This window comes from Sinocyclocheilus rhinocerous, unplaced genomic scaffold, assembly GCF_001515625.1.
Source record: "Sinocyclocheilus rhinocerous isolate Xijiao unplaced genomic scaffold, SAMN03320098_v1.1 scaffold3732, whole genome shotgun sequence".
NCBI classification, from domain to species: Eukaryota; Metazoa; Chordata; class Actinopteri; order Cypriniformes; family Cyprinidae; genus Sinocyclocheilus; species Sinocyclocheilus rhinocerous.
In genome coordinates, this window is record NW_015644376.1 from 58362 (window position 1) to 72666 (window position 14305).

Here is a 14305-nt window from a genome sequence, read left to right on the forward strand (position 1 = left end):
ACCAGAACATCCCTTGTTCTTCTCTAAGGAGCTCCAAAACCAAGAAGCAGAGGAGGGTAAGACAGTCACATTGCACTGTGAGCTCTCTAAACCTGGAGTTTCAGTGCAGTGGAAGAAGGGAACAGTTTTGTTGAAGGCTAGTAAAAAATATGAGATAAAACAGGATGGCCGTGAACTACAGCTTCAGATCAATGAGCTAACAGCTCAAGACAGTGGGGCCTACAAATGTTGTGTTGGGAACCTGGTCACAACTGCTTCTCTTGTGGTTAAAGGTGAGTGAATTATTCAAATACAATTTTTCCATACTTTGATGTTTGACATAATCAATTCATTAATGAATTCATATGTACTTTTTTCTGCTGAGCATGTAAAGACAGAGATATTTTTGTTTTCCCCTTCCAGAACAGCCATTGTTCTTCTCTGAGGAGCTCCAAAACCAAGAAGCAGAGGAGGGTAAGACAGTTACATTGCACTGTGAGCTCTCTAAACCTGGAGTTTCAGTGCAGTGGAAAAAGGGAACAGTGCTTTTAAAGCCTAGTAAAAAATATGAAATTAAACAGGATGGCCAGAAGCTACAGCTTCAGATCCATGAGCTAACAACTCAGGACCGTGGGGCCTACAAATGTTGTGTTGGGAGCCTTGTCACAACTGCTTCTCTTGTGGTAAAAGGTGAGTGAAGTTATTCAAGTGTGATATCTGTAAGTATGGTGTTTGATATAACTATTTTTTGGACTGTTTATGTGTCCAGTTTTTTTCTGTTGAGCATGTAAAGATGTAGATATTTTTGATTTTCCCTCACCAGAACATCCCTTGTTCTTCTCTGAGGAACTCCAAAACCAAGAAGCAGAGGAGGGTAAGACAGTCACATTGTGCTGTGTGCTCTCTAAACCTGGAGTTTCAGTGCAGTGGAAGAAGGGGACAGTGCTTTTGAAGCCTAGTAAAAAATATGGGATAAAACAGGATGGCCGTCAGCTACAGCTTCAGATCCATGAGCTAACAGTCCAGGACAGTGGGGACTACAAATGTTGTGTTGGAAACCTGTTCACAACTGCTTCTTTTGTGGTAAAAGGTAAGTGAATTATGCAAATACCATTTTTCACAATTTGACTTTTGAAATAAGAATTAATTCATTAATCTGTTCATGTGTTTATTTGTTTTTGTTGAACGTGTGACAACATATGTTTTTGTTTTTCCCTCTGAAGAAAAGCCATTGTTCTTCTCTGATGAGCTCCAAAACCAAGAAGCAGAGGAGAGTAAGACAGCCATATTGTGCTGTGTGCTCTCTAAACCTGGAGTTTCAGTGCAATGGAAGAAGGGGACAGTGCTTTTGAAACCTAGTAAAAAATATGAGATAAAACAGGATGGCCGTCAACTACAGCTTTGTATCCATGAGCTAACAACTCAAGACAGTGGGGCCTACAAATGTTGTGCTGGAAGCCTTGTGACTACTTGCTCTGTTACAGTGAATGGTATAAAAACATGTTTAAGTGAAAAAGTACTCTTTCCATGTAGAGCACTCTTACAACCTTGATTGCTAATAAATCAGCACTTTATGATAATTCGTTAAGAGCACACGATTTGTGAATATAGCCACAAAAGGTAGAGACATGAAATTTATTTTTATCTCCCCATGTCCAGAGCAACCAATATTCTTCTGCAAGAACCTCCAAAGCCTTGAAGCAGAGGAAGGTGAGACAGTCACCCTGACCTGTGAGCTCTCTAAACCTGGAGTTGCTGTGCAGTGGAAGAAGGGAACAGTGTTGCTAAAACCTGGAAACAAGTATGAAATGAAACAAGATGGCTGTGTGCTACAACTCCAGATACGTGACCTGAAAAGTGATGATAGTGGCTCTTATAAATGTTGTACTGGTAGTATGGTGACAACTGCTTCTCTTGTGGTAAAGGGTGAGTGATTTTTTTATAGATGTAACAGAGGAATGAATTCATTAGTCTATTCATTTGTCCATTTTTTCTGTTAGGCATGTAAACATATTTTTGTTTTCCCCCTCTAGAACATCCCTTGTTCTTCTCTAAGGAGCTCCAAAACCAAGAAGCAGAGGAGGGTAAGACAGTCACATTGCACTGTGAGCTCTCTAAACCTGGAGTTTCTGTGCAGTGGAAGAAGGGAGCAGTAATACTTAAACCAGGTAAAAAATATGAGATTAAACAGGATTGCCACCAACTACAGCTTCAAATCCATGAAGTAACAGCTCAGGACAGTGGGGTCTACAAATGCTGTGCTGGAAGCCTGGCAACTAATGGTTCAGTTAAAGTGACAGGTACAGATATTATTTTAGTGAAACATGTATCTGCACTTTTTGTCCATGTAGAACTTTTTTCATACATGGAAGAAACCACACTTAATTTTTTTTATTTTTTTCGCATGCACAGAGCAACCTGTATTCTTCTGCAAGAACCTTCAAAACCTTGAATCTGAAGAAGGTGAAACTGCATTCCTGACATGTGAGCTCTCAAAACCTGGAGTTGCCGTGCAGTGGAAAAAGGGATCAGTGTTGCTAAAACCAGGAAACAAGTATGAGATGAAACAGAATGGCTCTGAATTACACCTTCAAATCCATGATTTAAAATGTCAGGACAGTGGTGTCTACAAATGCTGTGCTGCTAGGATGGAGACAGCAGCTTCTGTTGTTGTAAAAGGTACATTTATGTGCATTTCCATTTTTGCCAAATTTCAATTTTTGCTTAAAACTTTACTTAGAATTCAAAACAAGTATTATTGCATTTCCTATATTTTTACACCAGAAGCTCCACCTAAAATTAAAGACATCCCTCAAGCCCCACCAAGAATAAAAGGAAAAAACATTATGGAAGAAACACACAGTGGTCTAGTCCATAAGAAACAAGCTGCAGTCATTGAGGAATCAGACATCTCTATCTTAGAGCCATCAGAGGTTCACTTCCAGGATCTCTGTGAGAAACTGACAGATGACCAGGAAGTCAAGAGAAAATCATTGGTGAGACAAAAGGGAAAAGATGTGAGTTCCAAAATGGTTATCAATAAGTCTAGTTGCACCATGGGAGAACCTGAAATTCCTTCTCTTGCAACCAATGTACCTGAAGAACAAAGAAAAAAGGAGTTGGACACAGATTCCAAATGGGTTACTAAGATTTCTGTGGACCAGCACAATGAAGAGATCTCAGGACAAGTTCAAAAGAAAACTCCAAGCATAGATACAAATGAACAGAGCAAGGAACCACCCAGAGACGTTCCCCTGCCTCCACCGCGGTCAAAGGGTAAGGCCACACATCCAGATGATTCACTCCAAGACCAGCACAGTGTTAAAGAGCCAACTCTTGACAAGAGAGGCAAGGAACAAGATGCTGTCATTGAGGCTACTGTGGAGACCACTAAGGCATCAAAGCATGTTGAACTAACAGTGTCACTCCCTAAAGAGAATGTGTCCCAGCTACATGTTGAAACCAAAAGGCAGCCCTTTGTTTTGGAAGCAAAGATCCAAGATATGGACATAAAACAAACTGTGGATACCACTTTGAAGAAATCAGAACATGGCTTAAATACCCCAGTCTTTAAAGAGATACCAGCGAAACAAATTGAATCATCTCAGGAACAACCATGTCGTTTAGAAGGAAATAATCAGTATATCAAACAGAAATCAACTGTAAACAAGGAACCAAAGAAAGAGCAAATTGTGAACAAGGAAACAGAGTTGGAAGAATTTGCCCTGCATACAAATAAAAAGAAGGAACCAAAACAGAAATCATTGGATAAGAATGCAGCATATGAAAATCAAAATGTCCAATCTGAAAAGAGATCAGAAATTGAAAAGGTTCAATCCATGAATGAACATCATGGTACCATAGCACCAAGTATTGCAATTACAAGCCAGAAACCCAAAGAACAAATCCTTTGTGCACAAAGAGACACCACAATGCCCATTAGAGATGTGCAGAAGGAATTACAGGCAGGTGAACTGAATTTACCACACATTGATAGTGGAAAACTGAAACATGTCAAGCAGGCTGTGGATGAACATCATGGAAAAGTACCAAAGCATGTTACCGGAAAAGCAACAAATATTGCAATTGCAAGCCAATTTAAAGAAGAAATAATTCCTGCAGAGAAAGCTACAACAATGTCCATTAGGGATGTGCAAAGGGATTCACAGGAAGTGGAACCAAACTTACTACACATTGATAGCGGAGAGGAGAAAAATGTGAAGCAGGTCATAGATGAACATAACGTAAAAGTACCAAAGCATGTTAAGGAAAAGGCTCCAAGCATTACAAGACAGCAGTTAAGAGACCAAATAATTCCTGCAGAGAAAGCTATAACAATATCTTTTATGGAAGTGCAGAAGGCATCACAGGAAGTTGAACCAAACTTGCCACACATGGATAATAAAGATCAGAAAAATGTGAAGGAGGTTGTCCTTGAAGGACAGAAGGAAGATGTTTCCAGAGGATCGAACACTCAACCTGAGGAGATGATGCCAGAGCAGATCACAAGTGTGGATACTGACAAACAGAAGAGTTTAAAAGCAGAACAAGGTGGTCCTGGTATAGACATAGATTTTGAAGATGAGCCAGAGATGCTTGAGGCTGCGATTAAAATACAAGCTGCTTTCAAGGGCTACAAAACTAGAAAGGACATGCGGCTCATCTTTAAAGAAGTGTTCAAGAACCAGAATATTGATCTTGGTGGCACTGCATTCCTAGAGTGTGTTGTGGAAGGTCAAATAAGCACTGTGCGTTGGCTTAAAGATGGAGTAGATCTCAAGCCTGGGGAAAGGCACAAAATCACCCATAATGCCTATGGTAGGTGTCTTCTAGAAATTTCCAGCTTTACAAACAAAGATGCTGGAATCTACACATGCGAAGTTGCAAACAATTTTGGAGCAATTAGTTACAATGGGAATGTGATGGTGGGTAAACCACAGAAGCCATCACAAACAATTCAGACTGCACAAACACCAGGTACAGAAATGGTCTCTGAGAAAGAGGTTTTGCCAACAATTAACACTGAAGAGGAGTCATTGAGACTCGTCTATGACCTACCGGCAGATGACACCTACAGCAAGATCCAGGAGAAAAGGAGAAGTCTAATTTCAGTCAGCTCTAGTGAGTTGTCCAAATATTCTGTCTGTTTCAAAGTGTTTATTATACTTTTATGCTATGTAATAAAAGCAAGATTAGGTCTGCACTGATATTAACTTCTGGCTGATGCCACTAAAGACAATAATTATTCCATGTATTATGTCATGTTCTATGACTGATTAATGGCAGCTAATCGGAAAAGAAAAAAGTAATCTAAAATTAAATAAATAAATAAAAATTAAACAAAAAAGAAACAACTGGAAAATGTGATTAGTATTAGAATGTTGCACATCAGTAGCAGCTGGACATTTTTGTTTTTTGTAATTCTGCATCCTCTTTAGTATCCTGTTACTCAGATTATGACACAGCCCCAGATGTTGAGACAGAATACCAATCTAGGTAAGTTTTACATCGTAAAGACCTCCCAAGGGCTCTTAATTATAAAGAATGATGGCAGTGTAAGAGCATATTTCACTTATTTGTACTTTGGAATAATACTTTGCAATGTTTTTTTTAATTAAAGGGGTCATATGATGCTTTTTTAAAGATCATTATTTTGTGTATTTGGTGTCACAGAATATGTTGACATGCTTTAATGTTCAAAAAACACATTATTTTTCAAATACTGTACATTATTGTAAGTCCTCTATGCCCCGCCTCTCTCAAACGCTTCGTTTTCTACAAAGCCCCCTCCTTAGTCTTTGCAACTTCAGGGATCTTATCTATGCACAATCAGCTTGTAACACTCCAAAGAGAAAGGAAAACATGAAATCGCATCATATGACCCCTTTAATATGTTCTCAAACAGAGGATTTAAAGAAGCAGAGAAGTCAAAAACTGAGGCTTCTACTACTCAGACTTGTGAAGAAGAAAAAATAATTAGTGTACAATCCCCAAAGAATACAGACCAGCTAAAAGTGAAAGGTCAGTTCTATTGGTACTACAAGTTATGTTTTAAAGCTCAGAGATAATTTAATAATATGCACCTAATAGCAGTTTGAGAAGCTTGATATGCTGTACCTTGTGGACTTCTGTATTGTTGCGTTTGTATTTGGCATAGGTGGCGATTCACAGAGCCAGACACCCTCACCCAAACGCATGCATTCCTACAAGTCCTCTGCAAATGCTGAGTCATTCTCTGAGTCAGATGGAGATGATGATAGAGGAGAGGTAGCAACTTTTTATAATAAATGAACAATAATAATAATAAACTTCAATTATTGGAACTTATTGTACATATTGTAGCTCAGAGTGCTTTAGAAATAAGTGAAAAGTAAATCATAAAATGCACTGATATGGAGTATATGTGTTTGTCACCTTGTAGACCTTTGATATTTATGTAGCCAAAAGTAATTGTCAGCCTCTGGGAGGAAACAAAGAGGCTTTTGTACTAAAGGAAGGCCAGTTTGTGGAGGTCCTGGACTCAGCCCATCCTGTGAGGTGGCTTGTCCGTACAAAGCCAACCAAGATCACACCATCCCGTCAAGGCTGGGTATCCCCTGCGTACCTAGAAAAGAAGACAAGGGTGAATTGATGTGTGTGTATATAAATGGTATAAAATGTTGTTACATTATTTTAATAATATTTCATTTTTTTTCTCTAAGGAAATATTTTCATTGGCCCATGAATCAGAGACAAAAGAATCCGCTGAGAAAGGCAAAACAGTTTTTACAAAGGATGAGCACAGTTTGATCCAAAGGTAAATCAGACTCAAGTCTACCAGAAGTTCAAAGTCTTACAAGACTGATCGTTTTTAGTTTAAGTTTTTCATATATATAGAATTTTGATGTATTTGTATTTTTTTCATTATTTCAGCTTCACTTAAGGATGCACAGATTACAAATAACAATGTCTTTATTGTTTATTTTATTATTAGGTTTTTTGAAACCCTAAATTGACTAACTTGATGCTTTTTTATTAATATTTCCAGTCGCTTGATCAAGGGACTCCTTGATGGTGAGAATAATTTTGTGCGCGAGATGAACTTCTTTGTGGATCACCATTTACAATACTTAGAGACAAGCTCTCAAGTTCCTCTCACCATCCTAAGTCAAAAAGAGTACATATTCCGCAATATCAGAGATATTGCAAGTTTCCATGAATGGTAAATACATCTCTTTTATAATATAATATAATATAATATAATATAATATAATTAATATAATATATATCCGTTCACATTGTGGTTTAACTTCTTTGTTTCTCTGTCCCTCCATCACAGCTGTATTCTCCCTAAGCTGGAGATGTGTTTCTCAGATGATGATGTAGCCCAGTGTTTTGTCAGTTATGCACTGGACTTTGAGATGTATCTCCAGTTCATTACAGGCCTGCCCCAAGCCGAGGCTTGCATGTCAGACAAAAACACACAGCATTTCTTCAAGGCAAGAGCACATACTGTTTTAAGTTTGGCAGAAAGTGATCCTTCTTTTAAATTATGTGAAGTATCTTAAAATCAACCAAAATTATTTTTCTACTGTGTTCCAGCAATATGCAAACACAGAGTTGGCACATTTGGATACCCAGGTCTTCAGCGTTAGCTCGTATTTGCAGAGACCCATGGAGAGAATTCAAACATACAAAAATGTACTTAAGGTGTGGTAGCTTAATCATTTTCTTTAATACACACACACACACACACACACACACACACATATATATACAGTATATATATATATATATATATATATATATATATGAATTAGATTCAACAGCCATTCAAAAGTTGGGGTCAGTCTGTGTTTAAATATATTCACACACAAACAGCAAAAAACAAAACAATATTTAAAAAGTCGTAATTATTGTTTTCAATACAGCCTGTTAGCAGCTTCCATTTTTGTCTTTTTAGGAGCTGATCAGGAACAAAGCAAAAAGCGGACAGAACTGTTGCCTGCTGGAGGATGCCTTTGCCATTGTTTCCAGCTTGCCTTGGCGTGCAGAGAACTTGCATCATCTGTCCATGATTGAGAATTACCCTGCACCTCTCAAGGGGCTTGGAGAACCCACTAGACAGGTACTGTATCATTATACCCTGAACCTCTTTGTTTGCTGGTTGACAGGGTGACAAGTGTGAGTAAGGATTGGAAGGTATCATTCTGCTAATGACAGTGTCAATGTGTTTCCAGGGCCATTTTACAGTATGGGAGGAAATTCCTGAGGTCAAAATCTCTCAAAGAGGACATCACCGCCACATCTTTCTCTTCAAAGATTGTGTTGTCTTCTGCAAGCCGAAGAGAGAACTTGGCACATACACTGAGGCCTACATATTCAAGAATAAGATGAAGGCATAATCAGATATGCATTTATTAGTATAGCATTTTTTTGTAATGCAGAACTTTTACAGTCTATTCTACATGCTGTCCTACTGAAAACATACTGTAGCTAAATGTCACTGATGAAATTCAATCTAAATGCAGTTCAATGAAAAGGTTCACCTTGCATTTGAAAAGATATGCATATAGTACACTGCGCATGTAATATCATGTATATCATGGCAGCACTAATCACTGCAGTCCATTTCACATCCATTCCAAATGCATTTGCTTTCTTCACAGCTGAGTGATATTGATGTAAAGGATACAGTGGAAGGAGATGACAGGTCATTTGGTCTTTGGCACGAGCACCGGGGAATGGTGAGAAAAATAATTCTGCAAGCTCGATCCATCCTCCTCCGCCTCTCCTGGCTCAAAGATCTGAGAGACCTGCAGCAGCGCAGCAAACAGCCCACTTGGAGTAAGTTAGGACACAGAAGAGCAAACTTAAGAATAAATCTGTTTTGACTGCTTGAAATGATTGCATTTTTGCAACACCTCTTTGTTTTATATTTACAGCTGTCCCATGCTTTGAGCAGCATCTTACTGACTATCCAGCAAAGCTTGGACAAACTGTAAAACTGGTCTGCAAAGTCACTGGTACACCAAAACCAGTAATAAAGTGGTATAAAGGTGAATAATACTATCTATGTGTGTGTATAAATATAGAAAGGTAACATTTACATAGTGTATAAATGGGTTCTGCTGATGTGCTGTCCTCAGATGGTCATGCTGTGAAAGAAGACGAGCATCACATTACATCAGAAGGACAGTTAGGTGCTTGTTATCTTGTACTGACTGGTGTCATAGAGGCGGACTCAGGTCAATACATGTGTTATGCAACCAATCATGCAGGGAACGCAAGCACTCTGGCTAATATCATGATTGATGGTAAGTTTTTGAGAAATTGTTATTATGGCCATCTGTTATAATGTTTGTATTTATTTCCAAACACATGTCTTGCATTTACACTACTGTTCAAAAATTGGGGTCAGTAAGATTTTTTTTTACATAGTTTTATTCAGGAAGGATGTATTACATATGTTGATCAAAAACTGTTCTTTTCATCATTTAATCCTTAAAATATTAGGCAGCACATATTTGCAAAACTGATCATAAGAAAAATTACTTGTGCATCGAAAAAGTATATTAGAATTATTTCTATAGGATCATGTGACACTGAAGACTGGAGTAAAGGCTGCTGAAAATTAAGCGTTGTCATCACAGGAATAATTAACATTTTAAAATGTATTAAAATAGAAAACAGTTATTTGAAATTTTTGATCCTGCAACCTTGGTGAGCATAAGAAACTTTTCAAAAATATTCCTGATCCCAAACTTTTGAATGATAGTGTAAGAAATTTTAAAGGTGACACAGTAAAGAATAGGTTAGCAAAAATTGAGAAACAGGTTTTTGTTTCCCACAGTGCCTCCAAGTTTTACAACCAGATTACAGAACTCAGTACTTGTAAAGGGACAAGATGTGCAGTTCAGGTGCTCCACACAATCTGCTCCTTTACCATCAATAAGGTACTGGTTCCATTCACTCATATTAATGTAATGGCATTTATATGGTCATAAAAAAGCTCAGACAGTCTATATGCACAGGTGGTTTAAGGATGGCATTCAGCTTGAGGATAACAGGAAACACCAGATTCAATCTGATGTCCAAACAGGAATTCTCACTCTCACTATAAAGAGAGCTGAAGAGGCAGATCTAGGTCAATACCAGTGTGAGGTACCAGAATCTTTTGCTACTATTTGATGACTTTATATCATATATGGATCCCATTATATACTTTTTCTCTGTGTTTATGATACAGCTACAGAATGAAGTGGGCAGTGCCAAGTGTAAAGCTGAACTGTGCCCTCCAGCACCATTACCTGTGACAGTCAGGACCCAAAAGCAATCACAAACTACCCCAACACCAGGTAGGATGAAGAGGAATGTGAACAGCAATTGCTGTTTAAGGCAGAGAAGGTGTGTATTTGGCCACTAAGTCTCACCATGTGTTGGTGGGCACCAGTAGGCTTTGAAGGAGCACATACCACAATCATCTCCAACTCCGACTTCCCACCCATTCCTCATGTTCCGTCACTGGAACACCAGATCTTCTGAATATCCATTCCACTCCTCTAACAACTAGCTCTGTAGTCTGGAGACCATTTTCAAATTAAAATCATATGTATTAATAAATGTACTTTTATGTTGTGCTGAATTTCACCAACAGTTTCCCATTTTCAAGAGCTTCTTGGTCTGGAAGAAACCTTTGATGGGATCACTCAAACTATCAAAAACTTAATCGGCCATCTTCATAGAGGCATCTGCATTGCATTATGTCATTGGAAACATTTACTTACATTATAATATTACATTTTTTATATGTACATATACAATACCTTTCAAAAGTTTGGGGTCGGTAAAATTCCTTAATGTTTTTTAAAAATGTTTTGCTATACTTATCAAGGCTATATTTATTTAAAATAAAAATACAGTAAAACTGTTTTCTATTTTAATATATTTTAAAATGTAATTTATTCCTGTGATGGCAAAGCTGATTTTTCAGCAGCCTTTACTCCAGTCTTCAGTGTCACATGATCCTTCAGAAATGATTCTAATATGCTGATTTTTTCAGGATATTTTGATGAATAGAAAATTTTTTAATTGAGAAGACTTAAAAGTTTTGAGTGTTTTGAGGCATTTATTTGAAATAGAAATATTTTATTATAAATGTCTGTATTGTTGTTTTTGTTCAATTTAATGTGTCCCTGCTAAATGAAAGTATTAATTAAATAAACAAAAACAAATCTTACTGACCCCAATTTTTGGAACTGTAGTGTAAGGTTTCATTTTATTTGTCTTTAATTCATCTGGTATTAAATAAAACTGCATGCTACTTCATATATCATACGTACAGTATACAGTATCATATCATGCATTTTCTTTAATATACCTTTGTGGTTATATGTTTTCATTTATACATTACGTGGTTCATAAGCAGCTTTTGAACACTTGTCAATCGTGTGCATTTCCACATCCAGTTTAACACACTTTCCATCCCATTTCCTTTATAGTCACAGAGCAGGAGACTAAAGGTCTGATCAAACTCATCATGTAAGTGTCTTCACATAGATGCCTCAGCATTTTGCATGCATGCTACTTTCCCTTTTTTCTTTCTTTCTGTCTCTTTTCTTCTCCTTGTCTGTTCCATATATCTGTTTATATACATGTTCTCATGGTTTCCCAGTCAGTGCATGCTCCGCTAACATGCCACGTCCATCTTCAAAGCTGGTTATGTGCTAAGACTCAAGCCTGGCTGCAGATAGGGCCAAGTGGCTCTTTGCGCTGCTTGTGAGGCAATGTGACTGTATACATGTGATCTGTGACTTTAAAACACTGGTCGGGAAAGGCTATGTCACTTCTTGCACTGTTTGTATACCTGTCCTTATACGGGTAAGTGTTTATATTATTTTACAGTTGAGTTTAGAGAGGAAATGAAACCAAATATTCTACTTCATCCTTTGTTTAAAGCTGATTGTATGACCACAGACCTTAATTTAATTAATTAATAAGTATTGTTAACATTTAAAATTTTTTATGTTTGCATTATTTATGTAAGTACAGTTATTTATTATTGTTATTTAGTTTAAGTATTTACTTAGGGCATTATATAAAGCTTTATCAAATTTTTATAAATATTATATATTTTTAATAGATTATATTTATTTTTTACAGTATACACTACCATTAAAAGTTTGGGGTCGGTAAGATTTTTTAAAATGTTTTTGAAAAAGTCTCTTATCCTCACCAAGGCTGCATTTATTTGATCAAAAATACTGTAGAAACATTAATATTGTGAAATATTATTACAGTTTAAAATCATTTTACTATATTTTAAGATGCAATTTATTGCTGTGATCGCAAAGCTGTAACTCCATTCTTTGATAGATAGAAAGTGCAAAAGAACAGAATTGGTTTGAAATAGAAATCTTTTGTAAAGTTTTACATGTCTTAAATGTCTTTAAAAAAGACTTGCTGAATAAAAGTATTCCTATAAAAACAGGAAAATCTTATTGACCTCAAACTTTTGAACGTTAGTGTATGTAAAATGAAATAATTTTTATCAGTTTGACAATCTAAATGTTTTCAAATAGAGCCCCAGTCAGAAGGTTGGTCCAGTTCCTTTGTGAAGAACCTGTTTCATATACTCTTTCAGCCTGGAAACCCTGAACCGTAAGTTTACATACAGTCTGTGTAATCTGTGGGCTATAAACATAGTCTTTATTATGTATAGTTTAATTATACTGCATACATGCTGTACTGTGTGGTTCTTTAAGCAGTGATATTCAGGACAGTTGATTATCTCATTTTACTGTCTGTCAATCAATTTAATGCAAAATGTGTGGTACTGAAGACCTGCTGCTGGTGTTGAAGACACACAAACACTTAAAGAACAGGATCACGTGGAGAGACAAGTACAGGCGGCACAGGAAGAGGGACCCATGGAGCCTGAGGAACACTTTTACTCAGACACAGAGGAGGAATTTCTGACAGGTACAGACTATATGAGGTTTATAATCAACTTGTGTGAAAAATTATCACCAGAGGAATTTGTCAATCTATCATTTATTTACTCAGAGCCTCCAGCTGTGCAAGTGGCCATTGAAGGCCTGACAGTCCGGCCTGGTCAGCCTGCAACATTCTCCGCCATTATTACTGGCCAGCCCACCCCAGATATTCAGTGGTTTAAGGTATTATAAATACAAAACGGTAACAATGCTTACTGATTTTGTTATGTTATGATGGAAACACAATAATCTTTACTTGTATTTACTGCAGTGAAATGTATTTATTTGGTTTCCTGCAGGATGACAAGGAAATCTTATCCAATGACTACACAGAAATATTTCAAAGTAGTGCACGTTGCTCTCTCACTTTGCTAAATACTCAAATAGAGGATTGTGGCACCTACACCTGCATAGCTATTAACAGTGCAGGACAAGCATCTTGCCTCGGCAAACTCAGTGTTGACACAGGTGAGTTGGAAAGCTTTATTATTACCATCCATTTTATCTTTACAAACTCTAAATGTCTGTTGCCAAGGAATAGTGTGTTTAAGTAAATTATTTTTTTTCCTTTTCAGGTCCAGATGACATTGAGGAAGAGAGAGAAGTGAAGTTTGGAAAAAGACGGAAATTACATTCTGTATATGATGTTCATGAAGAGATAGGGAGGTAATATCATCATATAAATCTTGACGTTTATGTAATCTAGCATTAACTCATTTTTTAAATATCATAATAGTTAATGTAATATCTGATTTGTTGTAAGACATCCTTTTTAGCCCTTATTAACATATTTCTCTTTTTTTTTCTGGATAACCAGGGGCACTTTTGGAGTGGTTAAAAAAGTCACACACAAGGCGAGTGGTGAATGTTTTGCTGCTAAGTTCCTTCCACTCAGAAGCAGCACGCGGACCAGAGCGTTCCAGGAGAGAGACCTACTGTCCCGTCTAGCTCACCGCAGACTAGCATGCCTCTTGGACTTTTTCGCTACAAGACGCACACTGGTGTTGGTTGTAGAATTGTAGGATTTAATTTTTTCTTGCTTTTTTAAATTATTCAATGATTACCATTAGCTTTTTCAAAATGTAATCAAATATATACATTTCTTTTTTCTTCTCCCACAGATGTTCTGCACAGGGGTTACTAGATCATTTGTTTTTAAAGGGATCGGTTTCAGAGAGGGAGGTAATATTGAGAAATCATTGAATGTCATTCACACTTTTATACAGTAATCAAGAAAATGTGATAATTATTATTCATTGTTTTTAGGTCCAGTTATATATTCAGCAGGTTCTGGAGGGCATTGGATACATACACAGTATGAACATCTTACATCTGGATATCAAAGTAAGTGA

At 37.1% G+C, this 14305-nt stretch overlaps 1 protein-coding gene across 1 annotated transcript in view; it reads left to right on the plus strand.

The window, feature by feature from the left end:
- LOC107758262 (obscurin-like) overlaps nucleotides 1-14305 on the plus strand; it is a 45869-nt gene that overhangs the window by 24000 nt on the left and 7564 nt on the right. Inside the window, exons 33-64 of the mRNA XM_016575968.1 lie at nucleotides 6-272; nucleotides 403-669; nucleotides 803-1069; nucleotides 1203-1469; nucleotides 1639-1905; nucleotides 2013-2279; nucleotides 2392-2658; nucleotides 2764-5100; nucleotides 5418-5475; nucleotides 5885-6000; nucleotides 6137-6246; nucleotides 6401-6601; nucleotides 6681-6775; nucleotides 7007-7180; nucleotides 7298-7457; nucleotides 7561-7668; nucleotides 7922-8086; nucleotides 8199-8357; nucleotides 8628-8805; nucleotides 8904-9017; nucleotides 9108-9275; nucleotides 9812-9914; nucleotides 9993-10122; nucleotides 10208-10316; nucleotides 12540-12618; nucleotides 12800-12939; nucleotides 13024-13136; nucleotides 13253-13421; nucleotides 13529-13619; nucleotides 13771-13971; nucleotides 14075-14135; nucleotides 14220-14297. Coding sequence (XP_016431454.1) covers nucleotides 6-272; nucleotides 403-669; nucleotides 803-1069; nucleotides 1203-1469; nucleotides 1639-1905; nucleotides 2013-2279; nucleotides 2392-2658; nucleotides 2764-5100; nucleotides 5418-5475; nucleotides 5885-6000; nucleotides 6137-6246; nucleotides 6401-6601; nucleotides 6681-6775; nucleotides 7007-7180; nucleotides 7298-7457; nucleotides 7561-7668; nucleotides 7922-8086; nucleotides 8199-8357; nucleotides 8628-8805; nucleotides 8904-9017; nucleotides 9108-9275; nucleotides 9812-9914; nucleotides 9993-10122; nucleotides 10208-10316; nucleotides 12540-12618; nucleotides 12800-12939; nucleotides 13024-13136; nucleotides 13253-13421; nucleotides 13529-13619; nucleotides 13771-13971; nucleotides 14075-14135; nucleotides 14220-14297 — 7286 coding nt within the window. The remainder of the gene's footprint in view (nucleotides 1-5; nucleotides 273-402; nucleotides 670-802; nucleotides 1070-1202; nucleotides 1470-1638; nucleotides 1906-2012; nucleotides 2280-2391; nucleotides 2659-2763; nucleotides 5101-5417; nucleotides 5476-5884; nucleotides 6001-6136; nucleotides 6247-6400; nucleotides 6602-6680; nucleotides 6776-7006; nucleotides 7181-7297; nucleotides 7458-7560; nucleotides 7669-7921; nucleotides 8087-8198; nucleotides 8358-8627; nucleotides 8806-8903; nucleotides 9018-9107; nucleotides 9276-9811; nucleotides 9915-9992; nucleotides 10123-10207; nucleotides 10317-12539; nucleotides 12619-12799; nucleotides 12940-13023; nucleotides 13137-13252; nucleotides 13422-13528; nucleotides 13620-13770; nucleotides 13972-14074; nucleotides 14136-14219; nucleotides 14298-14305) is intronic.